The 15,565-nt window shown below is 34.4% G+C and overlaps 1 protein-coding gene across 6 annotated transcripts; it reads left to right on the top strand.

Annotated features, from left to right (window-relative positions):
- Window positions 1–589: 589 nt before the first annotated feature.
- On the top strand, window positions 590–14,900 carry LOC132298952 (golgin candidate 4-like). 6 transcript variants are annotated; one of them, XM_059795335.1, is made up of 16 exons: window positions 590–1,069; window positions 1,604–1,690; window positions 1,822–1,880; window positions 3,513–3,627; window positions 4,873–5,064; window positions 5,441–5,579; window positions 5,670–5,734; window positions 6,900–7,067; window positions 7,209–7,322; window positions 9,869–10,012; window positions 10,679–10,975; window positions 11,125–11,190; window positions 11,616–11,818; window positions 12,615–12,669; window positions 13,518–13,703; window positions 14,349–14,900. In XM_059795335.1, exons 1-16 carry the CDS (start codon window positions 866–868, stop codon window positions 14,571–14,573), a joined length of 2,319 nt encoding a protein of 772 aa, XP_059651318.1. In that variant the 5' UTR covers window positions 590–865; the 3' UTR covers window positions 14,574–14,900. The 6 variants fall into 6 exon arrangements, with proteins under 6 accessions (XP_059651318.1, XP_059651322.1, XP_059651321.1 ...); XM_059795334.1 differs by having other exon boundaries at window positions 591–1,069; window positions 9,866–10,012; XM_059795337.1 differs by having other exon boundaries at window positions 591–1,069; window positions 4,969–5,064; window positions 9,866–10,012.
- The last annotated feature ends 665 nt before the right edge of the window (window positions 14,901–15,565 follow it).

Here is a 15,565-nt window from a genome sequence, read left to right on the forward strand (position 1 = left end):
AAGATGCGCGAGTCAGAAGGCTAGGAAAGAGGTTGAAGAGGCGGCACTTCATATAAAATTACTATCTACAAAGTATTAGTAATGAAGCCTCCAGATCCGATGTTTAAATATATGTTGATTTGCTTTCTTTTTAAGCTAGTACTCTAAATATGAAATTAGATAAAGAAGAAATTTGAACAATTCTGGAACGTTCAGTATTAGTAGTGAAACCTCCTCCTAATACGATATTCAAATATAGAATGATTTGCTTTCTTTTCACTACCACCTTAACCTTAGTTAAAAGTATTAATTACAGTATTGGCAGTGGGCATATTTGCTTTTTTTATTTTTTTTTATTTTTAATTTAATACGAATATTTGATTTCTTTGTAAGTTAAAACGGGTTATTGATTTTTTTTTAAGCTAATATATATATATATATATATTGTAATAGTAGTATATAATAGGGTAATAATAGTATATAATAGGGTAATAATTTAAAATAGATGGCTTTTTTTTATTAATTTTTTTTTAAAGCTAATACTAGTAAGTATATATTTTTTAAAACACTAATATTAACTTTTTGTCCGAGTAAATATATAAGCCCAATTCAGTGAATTCACACCTAAAACTTCGTACGGTTTCTAAAAGCCATCGAAACTCTGAATCTGGTTCATTACTCAACGCGTTCTCTTGCCGAATAAATATTGGTTATGTTAAGCGTAATGTTTTTCCCAGTCCCTAAATTATAAAATTCAAAACACTCACCTGATTAAAAGAATCGAAACGGAGTTCCGAATCTTCGTTCCGAATCTTCTCTCAAATTTAGTCGCAATTTTCAGTATTTATTTATTTTTTCGATATTGTCCGTCAAAGAAGATTTGATAATGTGGAATTCGATCTCTAATTTGAAAGAAAACCTCAGTAAAATCGCACTGGATGTTTATGACGATGACCAGCTCGAGATCTACAATTCGCGTGATCCAGATGGTTCTCTCTCCGATCGCCGGATTTCTCACCGTTTTGCCCATTCCAATTCACCTTCATTTTCACCGGTGGCCAATGGTTTTGACTCCTCCTCTAATTCTGAGGTATTTCTTGTTCCGCGTATTTAGATGCACATATGTATGTATATATTGATGTTTGTTGTTGTGATTGTTTTTTTGTGGTTGAATTCTATTGATTGATTTTCTTCGATTTTAGAGATAGGCAATTTGAATTTGCAAAAAAAATGTGTGGATTTGTTACCTGAAGTTTGCAGTTCGATGTAAATTTTATCCTTATGTATCATAAATCATTTGAAAGATTTAGTAGTTGTCATTTGAAAGTTTGGAAGTTGTAGTTGTGAGTTAAATTAGGGTTTATGAGATCTCATTCTGCTTCTCCAGTGAGGCTGTTGATTCATACCATTTGCCATAACCTTCGGTAGGGAGAACATGTTATTTAGTGTTATGTAATGCTAACACTTTTGGAAATCTGCGATCCTGATTGCATGTTTTGGAATTTGGAATGTAGAACGTTCTATTTTAAAGTTATTTAGCTTTGTAGTTCTGAAAAATGTGTTCGTAATAGTTTTTGCTCCTTTATTTTCCCATTGTTTTACCTATAATATGTGCTTTATGTAGATCGAACAGTACAAAACAGAAATTAAGAGGCTTCAGGAATCTGAGGCATTATCAGTTAATTATGCAGCTTTATTGAAAGAAAAGGAGGTAAACATTTGTTTTTTGATTGGTTTTCTTTTCATGTATGATTTTATTATTTAATTGCTATTTCTTGGTTTTTTGAGAGTTCTTATTAGGGATAAAAATGGTTCGCTACTCAAATTTTGTTTTAAATACAGTTTATGCTGTTTAGGTGTAACTATCAAGGCATCAGGTCAAAAGTGCAAGTACTTTACTCGTAAGATATCTCGATCAACTTTTGACAATGTCAAATGAGATTCATTCAACATGTTTTTATGTAGTGCTCATAACTTATCATGCTGCCTTTATGCTCACGTCGTAGTCAAATTTGTGGCAATCACTATTAGTAGTTGGTACTGAAAGGAGTTGAAGGGAAGGTGTATGCAGCTCTCATATCAGAAGCGGACTGTAGGTTGTCCTGCTTCCTTGCTCACCCAGTGTGTCTCTTTAGTGGACCATTAAAGGTAGGGAGCAGACCCAACAGGGTTAACTCAGTTCAACCTTCTCACAACACAGTATTCCAAGGATTCGTATCAAGCTGGTTGGGTGAACCAGTCACGGGCTCTGTCTTCTGCATATAAAAAACTACAGTTTGAAGCATCTTTAGACTAAAAGAAAAAGTATTAACATGGCTTTATTTCTGACCAACTACTTTGTATCCTCGATCAGATATCAAACCAATTTAGTTATGTGAGAACATGTGAGGTCCATATCTTTAGCTACACTTATTGTGACGCTATTATTGCCAATTAAACCGGCAGTTAAAATATTGATCAGCTCTCCTCAAGCAGTGGTTTTAGTTAAAGGATGATATGGTCCTCTCTGGTTGATTCAGTGACCTGTAATTCTTCTTGATCGAAGGATGCTGTAATCTGTGTTAACTATCATGTTCAGTGGAATGACATTACTCAGTAGCTATTTGGTAGTTTCCCCAATGAAAATCATCCTCTATTTGCCACTATTCTTATAGACGGGAGAGAGATTAGATTAAATTATAAATATATGTGATGAATTTTGTGACAATATTTTATATGGCGACCACTACTGCTTTAATATCTGTGATAAATATAATGGCCCCATTCTGTATGGCGACCACTACTGCTTAAATAATAAATATATGTGATAAATGTTGCGGCCTTAGTCCCGGTTCCACTTTTGTAATTGGGACGCGTTCCCCTCTTGAACGCTCTTTTTATGCTATTTTTACTTATCAAAAAAAAAAAAAAAAATTTGTTGCGGCACCATTTTGTAATACCAATACTGCTTTTAGTCAAACTGTTTATGAATGATTTGATATCAAATTCTTGACAAAACATTCACACTCAATGGGATTGTTGTTACTGGTTGTGCTGCATTCCATGCTCTCTCCTTCTCTGTCAACATCCCAGAGAGAGTGTGTCAAAAATAACTATGTCTGAACTAAGTTCCCTAATCTGCCAAGATGGGCCATGTTTCTGCTTTCAATTAGTGGATCTATGAATCAAGAATGCATCATGGTCAATTTATTGATTTTTATTTGTGGAGTGCAGATCCTAGACATTCCTATTATGTAAATGTTTTTTTTTTTTTTTTTGGCATCTTCACTTATGCACAATATACTAGCAAACAAGTAATCTGGTCCTACTTCCTATATTAATGTTTTGTCTTCTGTTATCATACAAGTGTCTATGTATATATTTTCTTATGTTGTTGCTTTTGACCCAAGGTATTTTTAGATATGGGTCCTTCCACCCTCGCTCCATGTTCTAGTCAAATGTTCCCAAATAAGCCGTCTTAATTGATCCAATACTTGTCATTTTAGGTGCCTACGTTGTTTTTTATATTTCATTTGACAGGATGAGATTTCCAGATTGAATGAAGAAAATGGCTTGTTGAAGCAAAACCCGGATGCAACAAATGCCACCCTGAATGCATCGAGAAATGAGAGTTTCAAGACATCAATTAATAGTCAAAATGTGCTTAAGGTAGCCTTTGAAGTTTATTTTTATTCTGCAAGAGTTGATTCATTTTAAGAGATCTTTTTAAAAATTTGGAATTTGCTGCAAGTTTTGCACTAAAAACCGACATTATGTCAGAACCTGCCTTTAATTCTAAACTTTGGAGTAGGGATATACCTGTGTGTGACATTTCTCCATTGTGACCTGGAGTTCACACATTCGAAATGGGAAATTGCCCATCTCCATGCGGAGGTAAGGCTGCCTACATCTGATAACCCTTCCCCCCCACCCCACAAATAAAAAATAAAATAAAATAAAATAAAAAAGAAAAAGAAAAAGAAAAAGAAAATTCAAAACTTTGCAATGGTTGGAACCTCGCGTACTAGGGTAGCCCTTTTATATACACGTGTGTCACATGTATCAACAACATTCTTCTGATGGTGCCATGAGCTACAATTGCCGTTTGCAAACTTTTATTGGTCAGTTGTGCAAACTAATTATTTTAGATACACATGTTGCATTCTGGCTTCCTCTCTTTTGTGTAGCTTTTTTGCCTTCTGTTGAGTCTTATGGATCAAGTGCCCTCAGATGCTTTTCCTTATCACCCTCAAGTTGAAACTTGGAATGACCTTTGGTGCACTTACAGAAAGGAACTATTTACATTTGAAACTTTTGATGCCCGTTTATAATTATCACATTAGAAATCTGGAGGTTTATAACTATCACATTAGAAATCTGGAGGTTTATAATCATCACATTAGAAGACCATGCCATCCAGCTAATGGAAGAGAGGGGCTATATAGTCTTATCTTCTCTTGATAAATTAAAATCCTCTTTATCTGGATGCATTAATATATAAAAGAGCAAAGCTAAACCGTATTATTATAACACTCAATCTTACTGTCAGGGCATTTGGAATCCTTAAAGCTTACATATATATTTTTGTCTGCTTGTGATAATTTAAAACGATTTAACTTAGGTATATAAATATTTTCTGAGATTTTCAAATCGACACGATACAGTGATTAATAACCTTTTCACTTATCAAAGGAAAAAAAAACCCTTTTCAGCATAGCAGATGTGCACTTCTTTTGCCGCATTTAAACTAACTGGTTGTTTTTTGTTACTAAGACGTCCCACTGCGTTAAAAATATTGTGCTATCTGTTTCTTATTGACCTTTTTTTGAATGTTTCTGTTAATAATTGAAGTCTATAGAAGGAGCCTCTTCTCCGTATCTAGGTATTGGCTAATTTCTTTTGGAATTTGTTTAGGGGAGCGGTGACCAGTCACCTAACTGGCAGTATAAAGCTATAGTGAAAAATCATTCTACTGGTAACCACACTCATAATGGCGTCGTCTCAAAACAGGATGTTGTAAGCAACGGAGTTGCACATTCTATGCAACAACTCATCTTTCAAAGTAACGTGGAATCAAGACACCCCATTGTTCAGGGCAATGAAAAGGTAATGGCTTCTTTTCTGTTCTGAGAAGTATTTATATTCTTGCTTGGGAGTTTGTTTGAGTGACTTCATAGTTAATGTGCATGATACCTCTACATTGTGGCCAAGGCTGGTCCAGTTTTCAAATATGGATTTGGCGCCTAAGTTGCTTTAACTTTTAAGTATGCGCCAGCTCCATATGGAGTTATTGATCTTATTTTTTTATTGGCACATTAAAAGTAATGAATTTTCTGACAATTATGTAGTTTTCTTTTTCCTTTTTTGGCTTCTCCTTAACGTCTGCTGTTTTTAATATTGTTGTTGTTGTTGTTTTTCTTATTATTATTGTAATATTACCCGTAAGGAATAAACTTGACACAGATATATGAATGCCTTTTAGGAGCTTGCAGATTTGCTAGAAGAGAAAAACAGATCTCTGGCAGCAATTCGTGGAACTCACGAGCTACAACTGAAAGTATTAGAGATAGAACTTGAGAAAGAGCGTGGCAAGTTAGCAGATATTCAAGTAAATTTACAAGGTATTTTTCTCCCACTTGAAGATATGTTGGTCAAAATTTACATTTTGTTATCTGGAATATCTGGTCTCATAATCTTTTTTTCATTTTTAGAGGAACAAAAGTTAAATGGGTTCTTTCAACAGGAGCTGAACAGAATTAAAGCGGAAAAGGATGAAGTGAGTTCAAAATTGGGTTCCCATCTCCTAAAATTGATGGATCTTGTGGCCTTTTGACACTGTTTGTTTAAAGTTGATAGTATTTTGTCTACTATTGTTGAAGTGATAGCATTATGATCTAATTTATTTTATGGGGGTACTATCAGAATTTCATGCTTTCAAGTTTGTATCGGGGTATTTTGTCTACTATTGTTGAAGTGATAGCCTATATGTTTGGTGATTCTTGTTGACTGGAATAAATGGGAGAAAAGACAGATCTCTGAGAAGGGTCTGATATCTTTACCGTGACAAGAACATGATTGTTGTTAATTTCTTTAGAAAGATGAATTGAAACCAATAGCTAAACCAATTTTACATGGTTTCAAGTAGTTTTTCATGTAGTTGTAAGTCTACCAATGGATATCTCAGATATTCAAACACAATGACATTGAGATGTCGAAATTCCTTCTTTTTTTTTTTTTAAATAACCTTTTCATATTTTGTAAGGTGAATGTATCTTTTATGTAAATGAAGTGTTCATCACGTACATTTCATTATTTTGTATGTGGTAGCGTTTTATGTACAGACATGCTAGTAACTTTGATTTATGCTAGCTGGGTGCACATCCAACAAACACGTTGGCTCATATTCTGATCCCTGTATCCATGTTTTTTACATGGTTGATTCATGCATTTAAAGATTCCATGTAGTATAGATTTGAATTGAGATATATCAAAACTGGTAAAAGGGGTTACCCAGGTTGTGTCATTTTAGCCATGAATACTCTGTTGTGCACATTCAGGGTCACTCGGGGATTTGTACTCTTAGCTGGCATAGGGTTTGTTTGTAAATTGCAAAACATGAAATTTTGGTGCTTATTTTTGCATATTTAATGCAAACATGATCTTATATGCTATTAACATCACTAAAACATTACTTCATTTAAAAAAAGTCACCTACAATATTACTTAAACAGTTGTATTCAGACTTATTTTATTTATTTGTTTTTCTATGCCTTAAAGAATCATGTATACTCTACAATTCCCTTTTCCATATGAATTTCTTTCTTTTTGTTGGTTCTTGGATATCTAACCAATTTTCTTACTTACTTTTCTTCTTAATGTTTCTTTTTTTGGTTTTATTTATTTTTATTTTTTAAATATTGTATTTTGCCTCTTTCTTACAGACTTTCATGGAGATGAACAAAATTCGTAGTGAATTGATTGAGAAAAATTCAGAAATAAGACGAATGCAAAATGAGTTAAAAAGAAAAGAGAATTCAGAAGCCGACAACATTGTGGAGGATTTGAAAAGAGTCATTGCAACCCTAGAGAAGGAGAACAGTATTCTTAAGGTTGATATCTCTGTGCCTTTGGAAGCTTGTCACACATAATTTGATGTTTCTGTCATGTGTGTTACATTCTCATGACTCAAATTAACATTATTTGCAATCTGGCATCTATAACGTTCTTTAATAGTATCTCATTTGTGGCAGATGGAGAAGACTGAACTCGAGGCTACTTTAAAAGTGGCCAGTAACAATTCAGGCCACAAAATCTCTCCTGATGCTTTAGAGACTTCAAATAAACATTCAACTATTTTGAATGAGGTAATCTCAATATAGCTCTAAAGCTAATTTAATGAACTCAATACATCCTGGTCCCAACTATTTGGATAGGCTGCATGAACCTTATTCTGTCATCTTGTTCTGTCTAGAGCCATAATTTTAGCCAAACCATGTACTTCCATGTTAGGTCCACTGGTGCAGGGTAAAACTCAGCTTGCTAAGAGCGAGTACTTGGGTTCAGGTCTGCGGCTGCCACTTTTTTTATAATCTGTCCCTCCCAACCAAGATTTTTAGAACTCAGTTGCAGGTTGAGGCTGTAAAATTTTTTCAACACTACGAAATATGATCAAATGAACTGATACATGAGTTTTAATTCCGGAATTCAATAAAACCATAGTTTTAATGAATTTCATTGAATATTCAAAGGTGATTTTGTATGAGTAATAGCCTAAAAATTAAATTTTATGGTGTTTTCAGCAATATGTAAGTGTAATAATTTGTACTTTGCACTAAATATATGGCCAAAAATGCATATTAAAAGCGAAAAAAATAAAAAATAAAAAATAAAAATAAAGTTGTTATGTTCACATAAACATATCCACTAATAACTTAGAAGTTGGAAATCAATAGACCTATATTTGGCACATGGAAACCATACACATTAAAGATTATATACTCTTTACTTATTTGCTTCTTTTTTTTAAAACAAATTTTCAATATTTCTCAATTAATTTTTCTAATTTTCTGATTTTTTTATTTTTAACTCTCTCTCTCTCTCTCTCTCTCTCTCTCTCTCTCTCTCTCTCTCTTATGAGGTATGTTTGTAACTTCATGATATACATATATTAGCAGTTTACTAAAAATTCATAATTTACGAATTACTCTCAAGTTTAGAACACTAGACCGTTAATCTATCGAAAAATCTATAGTTTTTTTTTTTTCTTGATTTGTACATATATTTTTGGTAGGGTGGGGGTTTGGTTTTCTCTTGGTCTTAAGATTTGGAGAGAGAGAGCGTGTGAGAGAGAGCTACTATAGGATTTTTAGACCAGACCAAAAATCACATCCATCTTGGTCCAGATTCAGCTGAGACAATAGTGATTTTTAATATGGCTGGACCACAGTTATCTTGGCTGAGATGCGACCGAGTCAGACCCCGAGATTCTATGATACTGGCCAAGTTAGGCTGAGTTTTGACCGAGATAGCAATGATGTTTAGTTTGGAGGAGATGTAGGCCTACTTGGATTTGACTCTGTTGAGTTGGGCTGACTTGGTTGAGGTTTGAAACTATGCTTCCATCACCTTTGATTGACAGGGACCACTTAGGTAATGGCCATATGCTTCAATGTCTTTTCTTTCTTAATTCATGTTAATTCTGATATTCTCCCACCTCACAATGCTTTGTTTACTTTTGTGAAATTCTAGTAGGAAATGATAAAAAGAAGATTTGAAGGAATACTGGTTGAGTCAACTTTGCGAATATAAATATTTAATAATCTATCTCATTCATTATAGAAGGAAAAATTGAGATTGTGGATGTCGCAATTTGAAATTGAGTTTAAAGAGAACATATTAATAAACAATTGCCAGTGAGTTCGAATTGCTTTGGTAACGTGATCATGATGATGCACACTTCTCTCCAGTGACAAGCCTAGTCATGTATACTTATACTTTGTCCCATATTTTCGGAAAACAAAAAAGCTTGTAATGATGGAGATTGTAATTTTGTCAAATAGCCCAAATCAAATTTAAATACAGAATTGCGTATGGGATTAAGGTACGGATGATGATTCTTAATGCCATTAGCAGATCAACTTATATCCAAATTGAAGATTATATTTTTTATTAAAACTTATAATAATTAATCTAACATGTAATATATTTGAGTTGGCATGCTGATAAGGTTGAAGCTGCAGGCATGAGCTGGTTTTACATTAGCAAATCTGATAATATGTTGTGAAATTTGTATCATAGGTGTATGTAAAATATTAGCAAATACTTACAACTTTACAAGTACTAAAAACTGAAGCATTTTTTATTAGCTTTGATTAGGTATCCAACAAGAAGAAATCTAAAACCATGTTACCTTTTTTCTTATAATATTTTTGTTATTATTACATTTTTACTGTATTCTTGTTGACAAGTTAATTCAGGTCGACTGAATTCGTTGGTTGGTTCTGACTTCTGGGTTATTAGCCACTCAGTTTATATACTTTCCTCTCACGTAGAGAACAACTTTAGTAGAAAATTCTGAGATGTTTTCCGTTCTTTTACCCCATGTGATTTTTTTTCCAAGAATCTTAAATTTTCTGCAAAACACATTTCAAATTCTGAATAGTATTTTAATATCCAGTATTTTATGGCATACGGTATTGGTCATAATTTAAAGCACCCTCCCCTTCTCTCTCTGTCTTTTCTTGTTATTATTGTTTTTTCCCCATTTGTTAGACTAATGTGTGACGATCTCTGTAAGATAATGATAAATATGATCATAGTGTGAATATTGATTGTTGATGCACTTGTAAATGATTGTTGTTGCCATGTAGTAGCTCCCTACCATAAATGAAATGATTTTTCTGTGTAGAAGGTACAGTCATTGGAAAATTTTCCCGGAAAAGAAGAAATGGAGCTCTCTTTGCTTAATTTGGAGAAAGATTTGAAGGAAACACGCCTACAAAGGGACAAAACATTACAAGAACTGAACCGCCTTAAGCAGCACTTACTAGATAAGGTTGCATATTGGTAACTTCTCTCTTTTGTTTTCAGTGAGAGTGACCTTTCTCTTGTTGCTTGGTGTGGCATGTTTAGCCATTCAATTAAATATGTACAATGTGGCAGGTTTTTCACTGGGTACACATCTTTTTAAAATTTAATGCTGTAGGATTTTAATGTCAATGGTGGACCTGATTCCTGTATACTTGAAACTTCACTACATACTTCCTGTGTATCAGTGTTGGGGCTACAATGCTCCACCAGTAGACACTACGGAAGACCTTACTGGCTATTGCAATGGAATCATGATGTGGTAGTTGTAGTTAAGAAGTTCCGCACAGTGTTTCAGTATGTCATATTTTAAGTAAACTACATTTTATATCAATTTATGTTCTCTAGAATTTGCTATATTTTTAGTACATTCTTAGTGTTTTGAAGTCATAATAAAGTTCCTTTTAAAAAAAAAAAAATTTATTTTGTTGAGTTGGGCTATGAATGGGGCTTTAGTAGACTGATGATGAACTTAGTTTGTTGTTTGTAGCCTCAGTATTACTTTCTATTATATTCGGTAGATTTTTGGTGGATCAAGGATTTTTTACATTTTAAGATAAAATTATTATTATTATTATTTTAACTTTCTGCAGTCAAAATTGAAGATGGTTTTTCTTACTGCAATATTGTTTAGGAATCTGAAGAATCAGAAAAAATGGATGAGGACTGCCAGATTATTGAAGAACTACGAGAGAGTAATGAAAATCTAAGAGCTCAAATATTACATCTGCAGAAAACTCTGAGAGAGGCAATTGCTAGTCAGGAGGAAGTTAAGACAATTAAGGAAGATGAACTTCAGAAGTCTAGAGAAATCATTAGTGATCTGAATAAAAAACTGGCAAGCTGTTTTAACACAATAGATGCCAAAAATGTTGAACTTCTGAATCTTGAAACCGCTCTTGGCCAATACTATGCTGAAATTGAAGCTAAGGTGAAATTAATCATCTTCTATATGCTTTGGTAAAAACAATTGGCACGTGTGCTTGAACCATGCAATATCAGATACTGTATTTTATATTATATTATTCATACACTATCAGATATTGTGTTTTATGTTATATAATTCATATTTATGTTTAGGAACGCTTGGAAGGGGATTTGGCTCTAGCAAGGGAAGGATCTGCTAAACTCTCTGGGCTTTTGAAGGTATTACTCTTACACTTCCCATTGTAATGAATTCATTTTCTGAACTCGTCTGTGTTTTCTAGTTCTAAGAAATATTTATTCGAAATGGTGATCCATAATTAGTCTTTGTTATTATTATCTAATTGAGGATTTTATCTTACTATTTATTAGTTCAAGTGATGTGCATCTCTAATGCTTAAAGGCTAACAACATGTTATATCTGGTAATCTGATTATTTTTAGGGCCTTGTGCTCTATATTAATGACATTTCACATTCTAATGACAGGCTTTTGTGGTAAGATCTTTTTGTTAGGAAAAAGTTTCTACTTTGAGTTGATTTATAATCTTCTGATACTAGAGCTCTACTGAATCTTTTCAGACTGACCTAAAAATTATATTTTCACTACCTAGTTTCTTTGGCTTAAAAGTGTTTTCGCTCTCACCAGGATGCAAATCAACAGGCAGAGATATTGAAGAGGGAAAAGGAAGAAGTTTTGGCAAAGCATTCACAAGCTGAAAGGTTGCTAGTAGAAGGGAAAAACAGATTGAATAAGCTCGAGGAAGACAATGTCAAACTACGTCGTGCTCTTGAGCAGAGTATGACAAGACTTAATAGGATGTCAACGGATTCGGATTACTTCGTTGACAGGTTAGCCTTAATTAATTTATATATATATATATTATAATGCTAATGGTCTTGGATTCTTTTATCCATGGGAGATGAAAATGGATTCAATATGAAGATAGCATAGCAATGCGTTTGTGCATGCACGCATATGTAGCAAAGCTCAATTTCTGTTTTTGAATTTTGCTACATTCCATCAACTTTTTTGCTCTATTATAATGTAGATATATGTAGGACGAATTTAATGAAGTTGCTGAAACTAGAAATTGGATGGAAGTATAATCAGTTTGTAAGATCGAGTGGGTTGTTTTATTAGTTATATAAGAATCTTTATAGATGTAGATAATCTCATCGCACTGTTATAAATGAACAACATGATTTAGAAAGTTGGCGTGGCATATAAACTGCATTGGTAATTTTGTCTTCTTTAAAATGGAAACTTGATCCTTCTTTTTCCTATGTATACTTTTCCCCAAAGAGTGTCGTATATACTTATCTTCCCTATATTGGAGTTCTTCATCACTCAAATTATAAGGGTATGGTTTTTCTTTTAGATTCTTCAAAATTGTTGGACATATATTTTTTAACTTAGATATCTTCTGTAACCTTCGTCTCTATCATCTCTGCTATTTTGTGTCTCAACATTAGTTAGTTCTGGATATAAGATTTCACTTTTCTATATATTTTCGTTATTGTTTGTGGGGTACTAAAACTGAGTTAAAATAGGATTTTATGTTTTGTCAGCTTTATTACCTTTTGAGTTCCTTTTTGAAAATATAAGTGCAGAGTTTTATTGATAGTTGATTGGTAATGTTGGCAGGCGCATCGTGATCAAATTATTAGTCACCTACTTCCAGAGAAACCACAGCAAGGAGGTATGAATTCATAAACAGATCTTTGATATCTCTGATATCAATTTGAAGACGGGTTGTAAAAGATTTCTATTATTGCACATGTAATAAAATACTCATCTGCAAGCTAGTGGGAGCAAGTAATATGATGCATGGTTAAAGACTATAAAGGCCCAACTATTACACTAATATTGGACAGTATTAACTATGGTCCTTTTTGTTCTCTGGATAAGAGATGAACTGAGAGAGGGGAACACACAATAGGACCCACTCCCTCTCCCTACTATTCTCTCCCTGCATGATTCAAAAAGCCATAAACTCAGGAGCTGATCTCGTTCCAAACTCAAGTAGCTTATTTTTTTATTTGGTTTTAAGATGTTCATTAACTTGTCGAGTCCAGTTCAATAAATTAACAAGTTCCAGTATATGATTGAACTCTGCTTGTATCTCATGAGTTCATTGATTCCATTACAAAACTGATGAGAAGCCCATGGTTTGTCTTAAAGCTCCTCTGGGGTGCCCAGAAAAGAAAATGAAAACATGGGTGAAACACCAATTACAGGAAAAAAAACTACCAGGATGGGAAAAGAATCTCCAAAATACTCATCAAGTGGTGACACCCTTTTTGAGAAAAAAAAAAAAAGAAGAAGAAAAGTTTCACGTTTGAGTTGGTCAGTTCAGTTCCGGTTTTCCCCATTTTGTCATGGGTAAAAAGATTACACACGGAGATAACTATTTAATTAACCGAAATGGGGTAAAAAGATTACGCACGGGGATAACTACTTAATTTAACTGTTTTGATTCCCCACCCCAACTGAATTTTCAACTACTTCTTCACTGATTATCACTTATGGTATGCTGAATGCCACTAGGTCCTGGATCTAATGGTTCGTATGCTGGGATTCTCGGACGAAGAAAAACAGAGGATAGGTGTTGCTCAGCAAGGTAATGGTAGAGGTGTAGTTCGGGGTGTTTTGGGCCTACCAGGCCGTCTAGTTGGTGGCATCTTGGGTGGAAATTCAGCGGAAGCCTCTGCAAACATGGCATCTGAAAAGCAGGTGATATTTTATTTATGATGGTCATGAAATTTTCTTGCATGTGCATTTCACTCTTTTATATATGTTTTTGGTCCGTTGTGGTACTAGCTTGGTTTGTTTCTATTAATGATGTCTTACTAGATGCTTTGGATGCTACAATGATGTTTGCATGCATGTTTACCTTATCGACCTTTTGATAAATTCCTGATCTGATCAAATTATTTGTATCGCTTCACACCTCTCCGCTTTTACCGTGATGATATGTTCTGATGAAAATGGAACTGGGATTAGTTGAAGCTTGGACATATTTTCTACCACACTATTGTCTCTAGTTGAGCACATGTTTTTTTATTTTACAAATTGGGGCATTTCTTTCCCAGCTAACAAGTCTGTATGCCAATGTTTTTATAGCCCCTTCCCCGTCCCCGACTGTTGTGACCCTCTGTGGTGTCACATTTATGGATTCTGTCCATTATTTCACCAAGTTACTGCAAAAATCAAGTGTTCGGGTCAAATATTCATCCACATAGAGAAGGGCTTATGATTAGCTACTGAATAACTCTGGGATACTTTGTATCCAATCATAAAATGATCTGCCTTTATAGATATATGTAATTATGAAAACACATATACTTGTTAACATATATATGCACACCATCTCTGCAGTCATTTGCGGACCTGTGGGTTGATTTCCTTCTCAAAGAAACTGAAGAAAGAGAGAGAAGAGAATCTGCTGAAGCACCCAGCAGCTTATATGAAAGTAGTCCAAATGCGAGAAAGACTGATCCACCTCTGGCTGACCAGTTTGGACATTCTGATTCCGATTCTGATTTTTCAACTGTACCTCTCAATTTGCCAGGAAGCAATTCTCGGGTTAAAAAGTCACCCTGATTATGTGATTAACAGGAAGATACAGATTGATTTGTGGTGGCATAGTCATGTAATTATCCTTTTATCAATTTTGTTCGAATGAGAAGTCACCTGTTTCCATCACCTGATTTTGTTGCATGCATGGGTTCCCCCAATTCTGTAAGCGTGTCATTATGATCGGGAGAGTCATGATTATACTACAGGGCACGATCTTTATTCCAATCAGAATATGTGGATTATCAAATTACCCAATTTTTTTTTATTTTTTATTTTTTATTTTTTTATTACAATTCTTGTAAATACTTTACTAGTGATTCTTTTATTTTATAAGAAAAGTGCTATTGATTCCTTGTGATGCGTCCATCCATATGTTTGAGAAATTAAATTTGAGTTGCAGTTTATCCATTCTCCCCCGGAGAACTTATTCCTTGAGGTCCGAGTAGCGTCCAATTGGAGACGAAAATTTATCAAAAAAAAAAGGGTGGAAAAAAAAAAAAACCCGCAAAAGTGACCCTAAGAAAAAAATGATCCAGAGCTCGTGGGCCTTTCCAATTCCAACGGGCTTTATCGTGGCCCAAGTTAAAAACTGATCCATTATCACAGGCTGACGGGCTTAACCTGAGCCAATTTAAATATCATCCAGAGCTTGTGGGGCGTTCATTCCAAGTCCGGCTTGAGCCCAACGGGCTTTATCATGGCCCAACTCTAAAACCAATGGCCTTTAGCCAGGCCCAAGTAAAAAATAATCCAGAGCGTGTTGGGCCAGTCTCAGCCCAGCATAAGCCTGACAGGCTTTAAGCTGGCCCAAGTAAAAATTATCCAGAGCTTGTGGGCCGTTCCAAGCATAGCTCGAGCCCAACGGGCTTTATCAAGGCCCAACTTGAGAAATGATCCATAGCTCATGCCCTGTAAAAGCCCAACCTAAAACGACTCCAGATCCTATTGGGCTGGTCCCAGCCCAGCTACCCAACTAAAAAATAATTTAGAACATGCTGGGCAGGTCCAAGCCTAGC

The sequence above is a fragment of the Cornus florida genome, unplaced genomic scaffold (assembly GCF_030987335.1).
Source record: "Cornus florida cultivar Cherokee Brave unplaced genomic scaffold, ASM3098733v1 CherokeeBrave_3.0.0_Hap2_Chr03, whole genome shotgun sequence".
Taxonomy (NCBI): domain Eukaryota; kingdom Viridiplantae; phylum Streptophyta; class Magnoliopsida; order Cornales; family Cornaceae; genus Cornus; species Cornus florida.